The sequence below is a fragment of the Rhamphochromis sp. 'chilingali' genome, assembly GCF_963969265.1.
Source record: "Rhamphochromis sp. 'chilingali' genome assembly, chromosome: 20".
In the NCBI taxonomy this organism is placed as follows: Eukaryota; Metazoa; Chordata; class Actinopteri; order Cichliformes; family Cichlidae; genus Rhamphochromis; species Rhamphochromis sp. 'chilingali'.
Window position 1 is genome coordinate 12123529 of NC_137947.1, and position 14909 is coordinate 12138437.

The 14909-nt window shown below is 38.4% G+C and overlaps 1 protein-coding gene across 2 annotated transcripts; it reads left to right on the plus strand.

Annotated features, from left to right (window-relative positions):
* The first annotated feature begins 2407 nt into the window (after positions 1–2407).
* On the plus strand, positions 2408–13355 carry tmem87b (transmembrane protein 87B). Of its 2 annotated transcripts, none has more exons than XM_080868939.1 (19): positions 2408–2581; positions 3428–3488; positions 3582–3673; positions 4490–4621; positions 4715–4753; positions 4844–5015; positions 5904–5965; positions 6317–6500; positions 6593–6692; positions 6805–6898; positions 7499–7570; positions 9123–9231; positions 9324–9382; positions 9489–9592; positions 9678–9751; positions 9867–9937; positions 11848–11900; positions 11987–12017; positions 12310–13355. In XM_080868939.1, exons 1-19 carry the CDS (start codon positions 2432–2434, stop codon positions 12349–12351), a joined length of 1701 nt encoding a protein of 566 aa, XP_080725065.1. In that variant the 5' UTR covers positions 2408–2431; the 3' UTR covers positions 12352–13355. The 2 variants fall into 2 exon arrangements, with proteins under 2 accessions (XP_080725065.1, XP_080725066.1); XM_080868940.1 differs by having other exon boundaries at positions 4490–4546.
* Positions 13356–14909: the final 1554 nt, after the last annotated feature.

Here is a 14909-nt window from a genome sequence, read left to right on the forward strand (position 1 = left end):
AGATCATTTGTAACCTTCACTAAAGCTGTTTCTGTGCTGTGCTGAGCTCTGAAACCTGACTGAAACTCTTCAAATAAACCATTCCTCTGCAGATGATCTGTTAGCTGTTTGACAACTACTCTTTCAAGGATTTTTGATATGAAAGGAAGGTTGGAGATTGGCACATAATTAGCTAATCTCTAGACTGCTGGGTCTAGAGATGGCTTTTTGAGTAAAGGTTTAACTACAGCCAGCTTGAAGGCCTGTGGTACATAGCCGATTATTAGAGATAGGTTGATCATATTTAAGATCGAAGCATTAATTAACGGCAGGACTTCTTTGAGCAGTTTTGTAGGAATGGGGTCTAAAAGACACGTTGATGGTTTGGAGGAAGTAATTATTGAAGTTAACTCAGAAAGATCAACTGGAGAAAAAGAGTCTAACTTAACATCAATGGTACTAAGAGTAGCTGTAGATAATATTACATCTGTGGGATGATTATTGGTAATTTTTTCTCTAATGATAAAAATTTTATTTGTGAAGAAGTTCATGAAGTCAGGGATGGTTGGCTCAAAAGAGCTCTGACTTTTTGTCAGCCTGGCTACAGTGCTGAAGAGAAACCTGGGGTTGTTCTTATTTTCTTCAATCAGTGACGAATAGTAAGATGTTCTGGCTTTGCGGAGGGCTTTCTTATAAAGCAACAAACTATTTATCCAGGCTAAATGATGATCCTCTAAATTTGTGACAGAGGTTTGTATTTGTGTGACAGAAGAAGATGCAAGGAATAGGTTGAGATGGAAGCAGATGATCGTCTAAAGGGAGCCAGAAGACATCGAATAAGATTTGGACAACAACGAGAACATTTGAAGTATAAAAACGCAAGAAAAAGATTTGTGTACTCGAATTTTTATACGTTAGCTGAACAGAAGAAAACCTGGTGCTGCATCACTGTGGTCAAAGCAGCCGCCCCTAAACCAGGGGCATGAAAAGGGAAAAAAACAAACAAACAATGCTTGGACACTGCTAGCAGGGGCGCCTACACAAACGCAAAGCAGGAGATGAAGCATAGCTGAATATGTTTCCAAACCAACATCATTCTAAGCCAAAGACTAGAAAATATGGCGAAGCATATCTTCCCTTTGGCTTCACCTGCACAAGTGCCAAGGTAGGTCTCCCCTGCAGAATTGGTTTTCCCTTGGCCTGGAGCACCGCTGGGCTGTTTAAATCACAGACAAACAGTATCCCACATTCTTGATTTTTAGTTCACAAACAGTTGTTGTAATGACTAACTACTCCTGATGTTAGCTCTTTATACAGTAAAGTTACAGTGGGATACAAATAACATCAGGCTGATCCTGCCACGATTTGTTCCCCCTGTCTAAATCATGGACAAACAGTATCCTACAGCTGTTTATGTTTTTAAACCCATTTTGCACAGAGAGGCATTTTTTTTTTTTTACAAATGTATTGATAGCAATGTTGAATATTATTACACAGGAAAAAAACAACTACATGTTAAATAATTACACCTTGATACCTCTGCCTTTCTAAATGGAGGGACAGTAACTGCATGTTTATATGCAAGCATGTAAAACCTGAAGATAGAGACAAAATACTGTTAATCTGACTATCTGCCATTCTGCAATTCCTCTCATGTAAGCAATAACGTGGCGCACAGCTGACGTGAAAAAAGGCAAGTAGCTTTAACATTGCACGAAGAACTCTGTATTCCTTGTCCACAGTAAATGCAAAAAAATAGTTTTAAAAAATCTCCGTTTTCGGTGATTCGAAACGCCGTTTACGTGTGGACGAAACAGCTGTGTTTTCAAAAAATACCCGTGTAGGTGTGGACGTAGCGTAAAAGAGTTAGTTTATTTTATTACTACCTGCAGATTACTTGTATTTGCTTAATTGTTTACTAAATGTTTGAGGTGTGAAATAAACCGCAATTGAGCAAAATATGGGTGTGTGTGGTTGGAGGATGTGTTAGTGCGTGCGTGTGGGCGCGCGCGCGAACATTTTTCTGTAAAACAAAGGGGGGCCCAGCGAAAAAGGTTTGGGAACCACTGATTTATGCAATCTGTATGAGTCCTGCTGTACAATGAAGATGATATCCTGAGTACAAATATATACTGAATACAAAAGGCTGTCTCCGTCTACCATGGAAAGGTGATTCCTGTATCACGGACCTGTGACAATATCATTCGAAAACATCACATTATTCTGTGAACAAACAAGACCAACGCACATATGATGTGCACAGCGCTCAAATTATCAAGAAAAAAAAATTAAATATCAAAAACATTTATTCTGGGTGCCAGCAGGATAGCGGTAATGAAGCTGGGACAGCAGGCGACGTACAGGTAACAAACGTCGCAGACCTCTTGGGCCCCTCCCATCCTCTGAGCAGCTGAGTTCACGGCGCAAGTGGAGAAATCTACACGTAACGAATATGGCTGCTGCAGTCGGGATGAGGACGTCGAGCTGTCCAACTAGAGGACTTAACTGTCCGTGGATGGTGTTTTCTGTAATTATACTCAACATTATCAATGGAGCTGTTGCAGCGCCAGAGTCAGGGCTTTGGACAATAACTGTTGTTAATGTGAGTATCTTCCTAAAAACGCTGAATACTCTGGATAACTGCAGCACCCTTAGCTAGCGTTAGCTACATTATCCTTGTTATGGTAACTCGCTGACAGCTGTGAATGTGGTGAGAGGCTTGTAACTCACACTAACGGTATCTCTTTAGCCTTTCTTAGCCAGTCTTTATAAACCGTGATAAACGAAAGAGCAGAGAAATGTTTTGCATAATTAGCCGTTAGCCATGCCAAGAACTGTTAATAATAATTAGGTACTTCAAGGGTAGCAGTCAACTAGCTGACTGGTTATAGTTTAACAGACTAAAGTGAAAATCCCAAAAGCTTATTTTCTTTTTGTCTGCCACTGTCTCTGGACTAAAACCTGCGAGTTTAGGTTGTGTGTGTTCAGGTTATGTCACACATTGTAACATATAAAAACATTCTTAAAGTCGATCTTCAGTCAGGTGCTTGTACAGTTCACTCCCTCTTTTTGTTTATTAATGATAAGGCACAGCTCCTACAGTTAGCCCACAGAGACGTGTATAGCTCAATAATCAATAATTTACATGCTAAGACGTTTCAGTTTCCACTCTGTTATCCTCTTTCCAGTAGCAGTAAAACCTGCATTTGCAGGTTCATTCTGAATAGGTGACAGGTCAGACAGCTAGAAAAACACACTTATGGTTAATATTTCTTATATTAATAATATTTTTTATATTATAATATAAGGTTCTTTTTCCACTTTGCAAAGACACAGAGTCCAGCTTGTTTGGATCCGAGAGATCAAAAGAGTACCAATGATCAGTTAGTTTGCCTAACTAAATTGATCAGTATGAAAAATAATAATAAATAAATGTATTACTCCGTAGACCTCAAGAGCATTGCTGTTAAGGAAATCAATGTATAAAGACACTGATGTTGAACTAAAAGGTAAGTCATGACTTAAAAAAAAAATTACTCATAACCTGTTACCCAAAGTGCTTCCTTTTTTTTGTGTTACGTCATCACGTCTTCATGTTTCAGTCTGGCCATTTGACTGTCCTGAGGAGGTGGACGTCACTATTCACTGGCTTTTGAAATACTACCCCTGTCACAACGAATACAACAATATTGAAGTAAGCAAAAAATGCTTCCTGTCATACCATCTGCGTTGAGTTGATAGTTTCTTTTTTTAACTTTATTTTAATTATCCTTTTTTAAAAACGTATTTGTATACATGCGGAATAAAAGGGGACTCCTTCAAATTTTCAAGACATGCAGCACTAAATATTTACTTAAAAAATTCCATGTGGTACAGAAAACAAAGTACACTAAACAAAACCCCCCAAAAATGGGGGTATGGGCTGTCATAGTCAAAACATCAACGGAAAACAAAATGGGTCAACACTGCAGTGCAATGTATGTTTTCAATTTTTCCCAGAATGCACTACATTTTACTTTTTCATAGTATTTAATCTGTATAAACATGTTTCTCTGTTGATATTAGTTGTATTTTAATTGTTGTATAGCGCTCTGTGTAAAGCACTGTATGAATTAACTATAGTTTCTTAAACTGTCGGTCAATTCTGTACACTCCAGATCTTGACTTATAGCCATCCATGGCCCCATAATGAGAGATTCTTTGCAAAGCCAATGCATTGTTATAGTCTAATTTGCCCCCATACGCTTTTTTTTTTTAGTAAATATTTATAACATTTGGGTAATTTTAAATCCGTTTTTCCCTAGGTAGAAAGTCAGGCATATAGATTCAATATTGTGGCACAGAATCTCCCCCAGTGTACTGTGAACAGTGTCCCAGAACAGTTTAAGGATGGGACAGCTTCAGGATGCATGAAAGTGATTAAATCCCCACCATTATTTGAGTGGTGCACTGGTCTGTCTCGTGCCTTGCTTGTTTCTGATTGGTGAATTGTGACCGTCTTTGTCTGTAGGAGATGTATAAGAGGCCAGGCCTGATTCCTGAGAAGAATCTGGATCCAAACCCAAAGGTACCAGGGGAGCACATCGAACACAAACACGGTCCCATTGTATGTAGCAATGGGCTGCCCTTCCCGATGCTCAAAGTGGGTTTGCTATGTTGGTGTCACCACAGCCGTATTCTTAACGATGTTGTTGTTTTTAGTTCTTCAACATCCTGCAACTGTGTTTCTTTTCAGAAAGCAAAGGCAGATCCACATGTGTCCTCTGCGTTTGAAGTAAGAACCCGCAAATGATCTTTGATTTTAGGGTTAATTATTACATATGTTTTCATAAGTAATAAATGCTGGATTCCTTTAATCCTGCAGGATAAAAATGACATAAAATGGATTGCCGAGGAGTATGACACCAGCAGTGCTACGAAGAACAGCAGTGTGAAAATCAGAGACCACGTCATAGCCACCACTTGGAAGGATGGCCCTTACCTGCTAGTCGTTAAGATCGAGTCTAGTAAACCAGAAGCCAACTGGAGTTTAACAGGTGAGACTTTTTAAAACTACTAAATATGAGCATCTTGTAATTGTGGGCAGCTTGGGTAGGGTGGGTCATCTACCTGTCAGAGGGTCGGTGGACCAATTCTCTGGCTGCTCAAGCCTACATGTCATAGTATCTTTGGGCAAGACAGTGAAGGCCGAGTTGCCCCCGATACATCCATTGGAGTGTGTGTGAATTTTAGAAAGTGCTTAGGTACAGAATATAGTGCTTGTATGAATGTGTGTGAGACTGTGTGAATGCAGCTTATAGTAAAAAGCATTTACATTTTTTTTTACCTTTGCTTTTTTAAACTGCATTAATTCAGTTGCCCTCCTATCTCATACACGCAGAGCTTTTTAGCTGACACTGAAGTGTCAGATTTCAGGATCTGCAGCAACCACAAACAAATTCTTAAAGTGGCAGTTGATGTAATCCCAGGTGAATGCCGGATTTTGATCTCATATCCTGGAGCCTTTTCTACTGAGAGGTTCATATGTGTTTTAGTTTTACTTTCTATCGCGCTCCGTCTTTTTTTCCTTTTTCCTGCAGCAGGGCTCTTTGTTTTGTTTGCTAGAGTTTCTACAATCTCTCTTCTTGTTTTTCTTTGTGTCATTTGTGCTACCTGGAGAAAACTGCCGATAGCCACAGAGTGAGACGAAGGCGCTTGTCCTGTTTTGGCTGGACTGACGTAATTTTCCTGGGAAATTTTATTCCCATTGGTAGACATAAGTGCACAGGGAAAGTGAAGCTTTAAAGCAACCAGGCTGAAGACTGAGCCGCTACATTGTGCAATCAGAATTTAGATCATAATGAAAACTTGCCTTTTGTCTGTTTAATATGCTTGGGAAAAGTGTCTTGCATCATTAGTCTAATGTCTGGATTTTGGTTTTGCAGTTAATGTGGTAATGAAGGGCAGCCACGGCTACATTTCTGTCACAGAATGGCCTCTCATGATTGTAAGTAGATGACTTTAGAAATAAGTGATTGCAATTTATGTGATTTATTGGCCACTTGCTGACTTTACTCCCATTAATAATATGTTCCCTTAATTATTTGCTGTCTCCAGTGGAATGATAAGACTCTTTTGTGTTTGTGTGTGTTTTAAATTAACTCATTATATACTCAGTTATTAGATGTAGTCTTATATTAAGATGACAGTTTAAGTAAACTGCAAGAAAACATGCAGAAACTCCTACAACCATTTCATTAAATGTGATTTTAAATCATTTGTTTTTTAAGATTTACAATCCTGAAGTGACCTAAAACTGACAGGCTTTAAAGGCTAATCCCTGAGTGTCTGTTTGCAGTTCTACATGGTGATGTGCGTCGTGTACATCCTGTACGCCCTGTTATGGTTTCTCTGGGCGGCCTGCTATTGGAAAGATCTCCTAAGGATCCAGTTTTGGATAGCAGGGGTCATATTCCTCGGCATGGTGGAGAAGGCCGTCTTCTGCGCCGAATACGAAAACACCAATACTGTCGGCTCCGCCTGTGAGTGTTTATAGACGGTCACAAGAGTTCTCTTCTTCTCTCATGTCAGATAGTAAGTTGTATTTTTTTTCAACATATTTACTTTACTTTAGCTCCAGGTTTGCTGATCTTTGCTGAGTTGGTCTCTGCCCTCAAGAGGACTTTGGCTCGTTTACTCGTCATTATCGTCAGCCTTGGCTATGGCATCGTGAAGTATGTTAAAATCTATACACACAGCAACTTGTAGAATAATTGAAACCCCTCCTTAAGTTAAATAAAATGGGGAAAAAAAACACCATTTTTGGGGGGGTTGTTTTTCTTTTAGACCTCGATTGGGGACAGTGATGCACAGAGTAGTTGGGCTTGGCATCCTCTACTTGGCCTTTGCTAGCATTGAGGGTGTCCTGAGGATTACAGGGGTGAGTTGTGATCTTTGATTACTTTGATTTAAGTCAGAATAGCCTTTGCAAACGCCAATAATAACATTTAGCAATTAGAAATTTAAAAGGTTTAAAGTCCTACATTTAAATTGTTTATTTTACCAAAGATATGAGCTGAGCTCGTACAGTTAACATTGTAATTTGCTCTCATGCTGTATTTTTTAATGAAGTAAACTTGTCGTCACAATTTCTGTATTTTCTTGTTGCGCACCAAATATCAAGGGTCGAGACAATGGCCGCGCTCTCATCACAGCAATTGTTCTGGCTATGTTTGACTCCTGCGCCATCTGGTTCATATCCTTCCAGTGTATTCCTCACCAGCACAAATATCAATAGCAACTGGAGTGTCCCAACATAAGAAAATGGGCACGTTTGTTGGTGTATTTGAGTGATTTTGAATGTTCTTGGCTTGTTGGTTGGATTATTTATTTTCCCCTTTGCACTTGGGTGGATGGTTTTATGTTTCAGTTGCAGTGCTGCTTTCCTATCTGTAATTCCCCCCCCCCCCCCCCCCCCCCCCCCTTCACATCTTTCTCCTCTTCCTTGTGTCCTCTGCTCCCGCTCTGTTATCCCTTCTAGGCAAAAGACTCTGACTTGGCTCTGCTGGCCAACATTCCCCTGGCTCTGCTTGACTCTTCTTTATGCTGGTGGATATCCTTTTGTGCACCTACAGCCTTTCCTCGTGCGGTTCTCCTCTGCTCCTCACTTCCTACACATGAACCAATATTGGATCAGGAAATTGTGGTCTCCCTCTGTCCTGTTCCTTCACCAGATCATTAGCAGCTGAAATACAGCTTCACACAAAGACGTCTTGGGTCTCAGTTGAAACAGCCCTGCTTTAATCATTCACTCTGTGGTGAAATTTGTAGCAATGCATTGTTTTCTGGTTGATGATTTAACTTCTTCTAAATCTTTACTGCTGCTTTCCTTGCATAATTAATGACAGTTTGTATTATTTACATTTTTCAACAGTCTCAGTCTACATTGGTAGAAATGATTGATTTTTGCATGCCCGTCCACCAGACTTTCCAGATTGTGCTGTTAAAAGGTTTTTATCAGCATAGGTGCAACTAGTGTGGGGGATAAAATCTGGATAAAATCATTTGTCATAACTCCTTGAGTGCTTTTTGTAAACACAAGAGTAGCCCACAAACCAGTCGTGGAGTGTCCTTTGTGCACTGCCTTTGTTGACAAGAGACATTCGCTGCAATTAGACAGGCTGACCACGGACTACCAGCAGACTGTCAACATGTTACCACTGCTGGACCATAATTTAAGCTTTAGTGAGAACAAAGCAGTCAGAGAAAGAAGTTAGTTTAGGATTGCCTCTATCATAAGACACGGCATCGGTGCTACATTGCACACTTGATCTTTTCCAGGGCGGCTCACAGATCCTAAAAAACATCCATGACATAACCTGTGGCATGTTTTCTCTCCTTTGGTGGTTATCGGATATGTTACATGGTCAGCAGTAGCATGCATATATGTCTTGCAGTATTTAAACAGGTGATATAGATCAGCTATTTGTAATGATTTTGAATTAAAGTGCATTAAAGTTTTGTGGTGTTTTGTTGGGGCTGAACAAGTTTTAGAGTCCCACCCTGTCACCCTGAACATTGTTATTGAGTGGAACATATATACCCACTGCTCAAACATTGCAGCCAAGAAATACAAATTTCTCAATGAACAGGAGTTATGAGTTAGAGGGAATATTTTGATATGGGTCTATAAAGGTTTTTGGAAAATTAATGGTATAGTATGGCTTTACATTTTTGTTTTTATGTGAAACAACTGATAAACTGTAAATGGGGAAAGAGAAAAACCCCACCAAAAATGCAGATCTGTCAAAACATTAGACACCTTCATAAATAAATAAACAACTTGACTCTTTAACTCTTTGTAAATTGGCTGCTAAAATCCAGGCACATTAAAACCGTTAACATCCTCTTCCACATCTTTGTGCTTAAAGATCTTTGCAAAATGCATTTTACAACAATGACGATTAATAGGCTTTTTTAAGCAGAGGCAAAATCTCACACTTTATCACAACCTTTCCTGTGCTTACGTCATATTAGCATCCAGGTGTACTCCACTGGCGGAACTGCATGTGATTGCAGCATGTAATCACTATTATCTAATGCGTGGTGTATTTGTACAGTTTCTGTGTAATGGCTGCCATGTGTTTACCTTGACTGCCACTAACATTTTTGTCAGCTTGGCACAAACCATCAAGACTCTGAAACTGAGGAGAAACCCTGTCAAGCTGTCACTCTACAGGCACTTTACAAACACATTAATATTTGCTGTCATTGGTAAGTCCTGCAGCTACATTTTCACTGCACCAGTTATTTGTATTTTCATCGACATGCCAAAGAGTTTCACACCTTGCCCTCTACACCCTCAGCTTCCATCATTTTCATGGGTTGGACGGCAAAAAAATTGCGATTAGTAGAATGCCAGTCTGTGAGTGTGGTTTGGATTACTGAGCAATAATAGCATTTTTTTTTTTTTTTTAATGAATGTTTAATGTTGACATTTTATTGAAAACTGAGCCTGTTTTTGTCTAAAGGATTGGATTGAGTTGTGGGTAGAAGATGCTTTCTGGAGGTTCCTGTTCTCTGTCATTCTGCTCGTCATAATGTTCTTATGGAGACCGTCTGCAAACAACCAAAGGCAAGTAATTTATTAAGACTCTTCAATTCATCAACATAAACTAAACTGGGCATGCATTTAAAACTTTTAATTTCAATATCCACAGGTACGCTTTCACACCTCTCATAGATGACTCTGATGATGAGGAGATTGAGGAGTTTATCGCATCTACAAACCTTGGTAAAGTTAGATCATGAGGGCATTACTTGTAACCAGAAAACTGCACATCTCAGTCTATGTTTACTTTTTAAAAATGTTTTCTCCTTAGTATTTTTTTTTCTTTTCTTATTGGCAGCTGATGGTATAAAGTTGAGAGCGACTAAAAATGAGACAAATGGTACAGTGAAGCCTGCAGAAACAAACCCAGTAAGTAACACAGACAAGTTTTTGGTAATTGGTTAAATAATTATGTTTCATTCAACTTTTAATAAGAATACCTACCTCTGAGGAAATGCAGCTGACCAAATGTCACATTTGCAGAGGGCCTGCAGAGGGCAGTATTTCATTTCAATTCATTTCCATTTAAAAGTGCTTTGTTATTGGCGCCATGGTATCTTAAAACAATACTCCCAGAGCATTAAAAAACAATTTTTTAATAAACTAAAGAAACAAAAATAGAAGAATAAAATAACACAAAATCACTGAGTATTCTCAATAAATTAGCGTACGTTATGTGTATGTGTGTGTCCAGGTCATCCACTGCTTGTGGGACGTTTTTATCCTCCGTCTCCTAGGAGAGTTGTAATTTTAAGATATTGTTTAATTTAATGAAATTTGGAATTTATAGAACTGAACTAGGTAAAATCGGTGTTCCTTACCTTATTGAAAGATTTGCAGGAAGTTCATCTCGGCTTCAGCCTCACCTGTCAGGGATCACATGTTCTGTTTTCTTTCGGTTGCCATGACTTTTTGTGTCGACCTGTTTCTGTTGCCAGTTTGTGGTCACTGATCTGTCTCTGCTTTCTATCACTGACGGTCAACAGATATTTTGCCAATTCATAATCTCTGTTTTAGGCCAGATAGTGCTTTAATCTGCTTCAGCTTTTAGTTTCTTCTTTCCAATATTTCAGATAAGTTTCTTTGCAATGTGTTATAACTTGGTTTACTCTGACTGGTGTTTGGACAGCAGTGTTTCTGTGAAACTAATTAGGGTGTCTATCCTGGTCTCATCTGGTTTTGAAGGGAGGGTGTCTTGTGGGCTGGATTTAAGTTTGTTAATTATCAGTGAGTATCTGCCAAAATCAACAGGCTGTAAAATGTTGCTGCAGAAGTCTGCATGTAGAAATTCTGTTGGGTCTTCATCCCTCAGCTCAGTGGGTACAGCTCTAATGACTGAATGGACCTCATATGTCACTACCATACAACACAATGGGCAGTGTGACACTGTCAAATATTTTAAGCCAGATCTTAATTGGAATTTGAAGCTTATAAAATCGTACTGTAACACTGTAAATTGGTAAATCTAAATGTAAAGGTATAAAATATAAAAGGAAAAAAATCCAAGCTACATACATGTAAGAATACAAGAAAAACACATCTGTATAAACAACTGTTCAGGACCTTAGGAAATAAACATATGTGAATTTAGCAGTAGAAAACTAGTTTACATTCATGATTTCAGACATAAAAATAGCACAGCCCTAAATCTCCCAGAACTAATTTTGGTTAATGACATGCTCAATATCTTGTTGTTTCATTTGGTGTAATTTTTTCCCTAAATTTTCTTTCATGTTTATTTAAAATTTGATTATACTTGAGCCATAAGGTTGGCTTGTTTGGTTGGTAAGGCTTTTCATTTGGTATTTTTGTCTTTTTGGTGATAATTTGGTGCTTTATTAGGCTTTTGTTTTTGCTTTAAAAGGTCAGCTTTAACAGCTGCCTTATGAAAATATTGCATTGATATCATCAGTGGCCGTACATATACTGTCTGATCAAAATACCATAATGATTTTGGTCATACATTGATATGGCATTTATGAGATGAGGTTCAGCTTGATGAATTGGTCTCCACTGTTTGGGTTGCTTCTGTAAGGAGGGTTTAATTTATACAGCTTACTGGGCTCCCTTTACTTGTCACCCATTTAACCTGAGAGTCTAAAGAACCCCTTTATTTCCCTGTGGTCTGATAGTGGAGGGATCCGGGTTAGTGAGTTAAAGTGGTTTAGATGGGAGCTGGCTGATTTGCTAAACAGGCGAAACTGACCAAAAACAGTTACTTTCTTGCAGGTCAGAAGCGTCAGATTCACTTTACATTTACTTTGTTTAACTTTGTGCAGGATGAAGACTTGAAATGGGTCGAGGATAATATTCCTACCTCTCTAACTGATGTGTAAGTATCCAGTGAAACCTTTTCAAAGGTCTTTTCACTCACAGTGTGTTCTAAGAGGTTCTTTTTATCCTTTTATATCACAACAGAGCTCTACCGATCCTGCTCGACTCAGATGAGGTATGAACAACATGGATTTGTACAAAAGATGATTTACTTTTTTTTTTTTTTTTAACCAGAGATGTGTTAGTCTAGATATAATAGACCCTGTAGTTGAAATAAAGGGCCCACTGTTTGAAATGTGCTATGAATTTGGAGAAATATAGTTGAATGAGGTGCTTGACAGGCATAGGAGCGGTTGGTAAGAAAGGTGAGGCTCAGCAAAATGATAATGTACAAAAGCATGTTTTCTTTCAGGGGATTACTGTCTGAAAATGTCTAGTTTTTTTATCGAGTGTCTATTGTTTCTCAGGAAATCATGACAACCAAGTATGAAATGTCAAAGCTGGAATGAAGCACAGTGTTTCCAACCATCTGCTGACAAGGAAGGAAAACGGCAGCTGTACCTGACTGTGTAACAGGGTTTTACAACGTTTGGATGGTGGTGGAGTGCCATTTTCAGGGGATCCTCCTGATTGGCCGCTACCTCACAAGGTGGTGCAAGCCACAGTTTTAGGGGGACCTTGGCTGATTCCTGTCAGCTTCTTAAGGACTCTACCAGAGGAAAACCTACGTTTTTTTTTGACTGAACACCCGGCTCACCATTTCCCTCATATAATCACTTTTTCCAAAGAGAACAGTTTCATGTTTTTCCTCCAGAGCTGTATTTATTTTTGCTATGTTTAAACACATTTGTTTTACCAATGGGCCTCATACATTAACATACACACAAATATATGTTAAGTCTTCCTGAGAACATCTAGTGTATTATTAGTGAGGTTTAAGAAGTCAGATAATTATATTTTAAAGAAAAGACACAAAGCTTTTTTTCAACAATTAACTAAGAAGGAAATACGTGAGCTATTATAAGCCAGAAGCAAGAAAATATATTGGGTAAGTGGATTATTTAAAGATAAAGATTAAATAAATTTGTTCATATGCACTTTTTAAGATCAATACTGTGCCTACATGTGGTTCTTGTATGAGGCCCTAGTAGCTTCCATTAATTGAGAACAGCATGTGTGAAAACAGTTGATGTCTTAAACTGAAATTAGCAGACATACAAAGTCCTCATGAATGAGTATGAGAGATGACGCACAAGCAAGTCCTTTGAATAATTTGAGTTAGATGTGAGTTATGACAATAGTGGGAAATTAGGGTTTAGTGTCATATTTTGATTCTACTGTACAGGTGTGGGTGGGCAGGTTCTATCTTTTGAATGGGAAGCAGTATGCTGCATGTATGCTTCTATGGAACTAAGTGATTTCATTATTTATTTGTGTTTCAAGTGGACTTATATGTTAAAGTGTTTGTCCTGAAATCCTTCATGTTTACAATGTGTGCTTCCACCCCCCCCCCCCCCCCCCCCTTTTTTTTTTTTTTTTTTTTGGTTTGGATTATTTGGATTATTTGGATCTTGCACTATCTTAACATTTGCCTTCTTTGCTGATAAAATCATCTTCTTGGCTTCACAGACACCTTAATAACATTTGTGTTCTTTTATGTTTTGGTCTTAATATATTGATGTACTATATATTTTTTGAAAATGCCTGGCCTGATTTTGGCAGCGTCATTTTGAAGTTGGAGCACTGTCGTCTTAGTGTGTGCGTGCTGTGTCGAGTAGATGTAACAGCAGGATTTGTATTTTTGTCTTTCTAGGCCATTCCCATTATAACACAGCAGCTGAATTATGCACACACTGACCACCTCATTGGATTTATATTGTCACCGTTCCTTGTTAATTCCTTTTTGTATTGCCTGTAAACCTGGAATAATTGTGCTTATGAGGGCAAGCGAGCCTTCGGTTATATAAACCTGCAGACACCTGCAGTGGACCTTTGATTATTTGTACAGATGGCTTTTGGCTTATTCCTGTTATTTCATAATTCCACAGGTGGGGAGATGTCTGGATAATATGCTTCGCTTTTTTTTTCTTTTTCTTTTAATGGGTATTAAGTATAACTGAGCGTGAACTCTTCCAACCAGGGGTTTTCTTCTCACTTACTTTCCAAGAAGTACGTACACTTGGATCAAATCAGATTTAAATTTGGGATATTGTTTTCTGATCTATGACTTTCAGTGTTTGGCAATTAAAGGATTCAATTTTACAATTTCTGTGAATTTGTTGCATCATATAAAATGTTTTTTCTAGGCTGTTTTGAAAGTGTGTTATTAAAGAGGACCAGTGAGTATATGTTTAAATAGATAAATTTCTCTTTTAACAGGTCTTAAAAAGGAAAGCGATAAGTCTACTGTAGGTGCTGCTGCTTCTTTGGTAGATTGTAAAACCAGAGACAAATAGAGCATGTCCTCATCATATTAACAGCCAGGTGCAAGGGAACAGCCAAAATAACTGTCACTGACAGCATTACATCACTTCTATAACCCTGTTATGTTTTCTGTCTAAGTTATTTTAACACTGTTCTCTATGTTCAAGTCAGAAAAAGCACAGGGATCTTCAGTTTGCACATACACAGACAGACAGAAAGTGCACACTTTTTCAATTGTAAGGTTTCATGTAGTTAAAATGGTCTGAAATATAAATACATTTCAAATACACCATCAGATGAACTACAAAACATGAAATACTCTGTCACTGTTGATTTAGCAAAAATTAAGATAAAATGTAGAAGCAGTGTGTATAAAAAAACTATAGCCCATGATTCAGTAGCTTGTAGAACCACTTTAGCAGCAATAACTTGAAGTTTCATTCTTTTTTACAACATTGCTTATGAATGCCTGCTAACTTCAGTTCATGAGGTTTGCAGCATTTTGATTCTTTTTCAGCCGTCCTGGTGGAGATTTGCTTCTGTGCTTGGAATCATTGTGCTGTTGCACAACCTAGTTAGAGCTGCGTTTTAGCTGTCGGACAGAAAGGCTCGCGTTTGACTCCAGAATACTCTGGTATACAAG

Excerpts from the sequence above, each read along its gene's own strand:
- tmem87b (XM_080868939.1), top strand. The coding sequence starts at position 2,432 with ATGGCTGCTGCAGTCGGGATGAGGACGTCGAGCTGTCCAACTAGAGGA. Across the intron at positions 5,016-5,903 it reads AGCCAACTGGAGTTTAACAG|TTAATGTGGTAATGAAGGGC; the intron begins GTGAGACTTTTT and ends TTGGTTTTGCAG. Across the intron at positions 11,901-11,986 it reads CCTACCTCTCTAACTGATGT|AGCTCTACCGATCCTGCTCG; the intron begins GTAAGTATCCAG and ends ATATCACAACAG.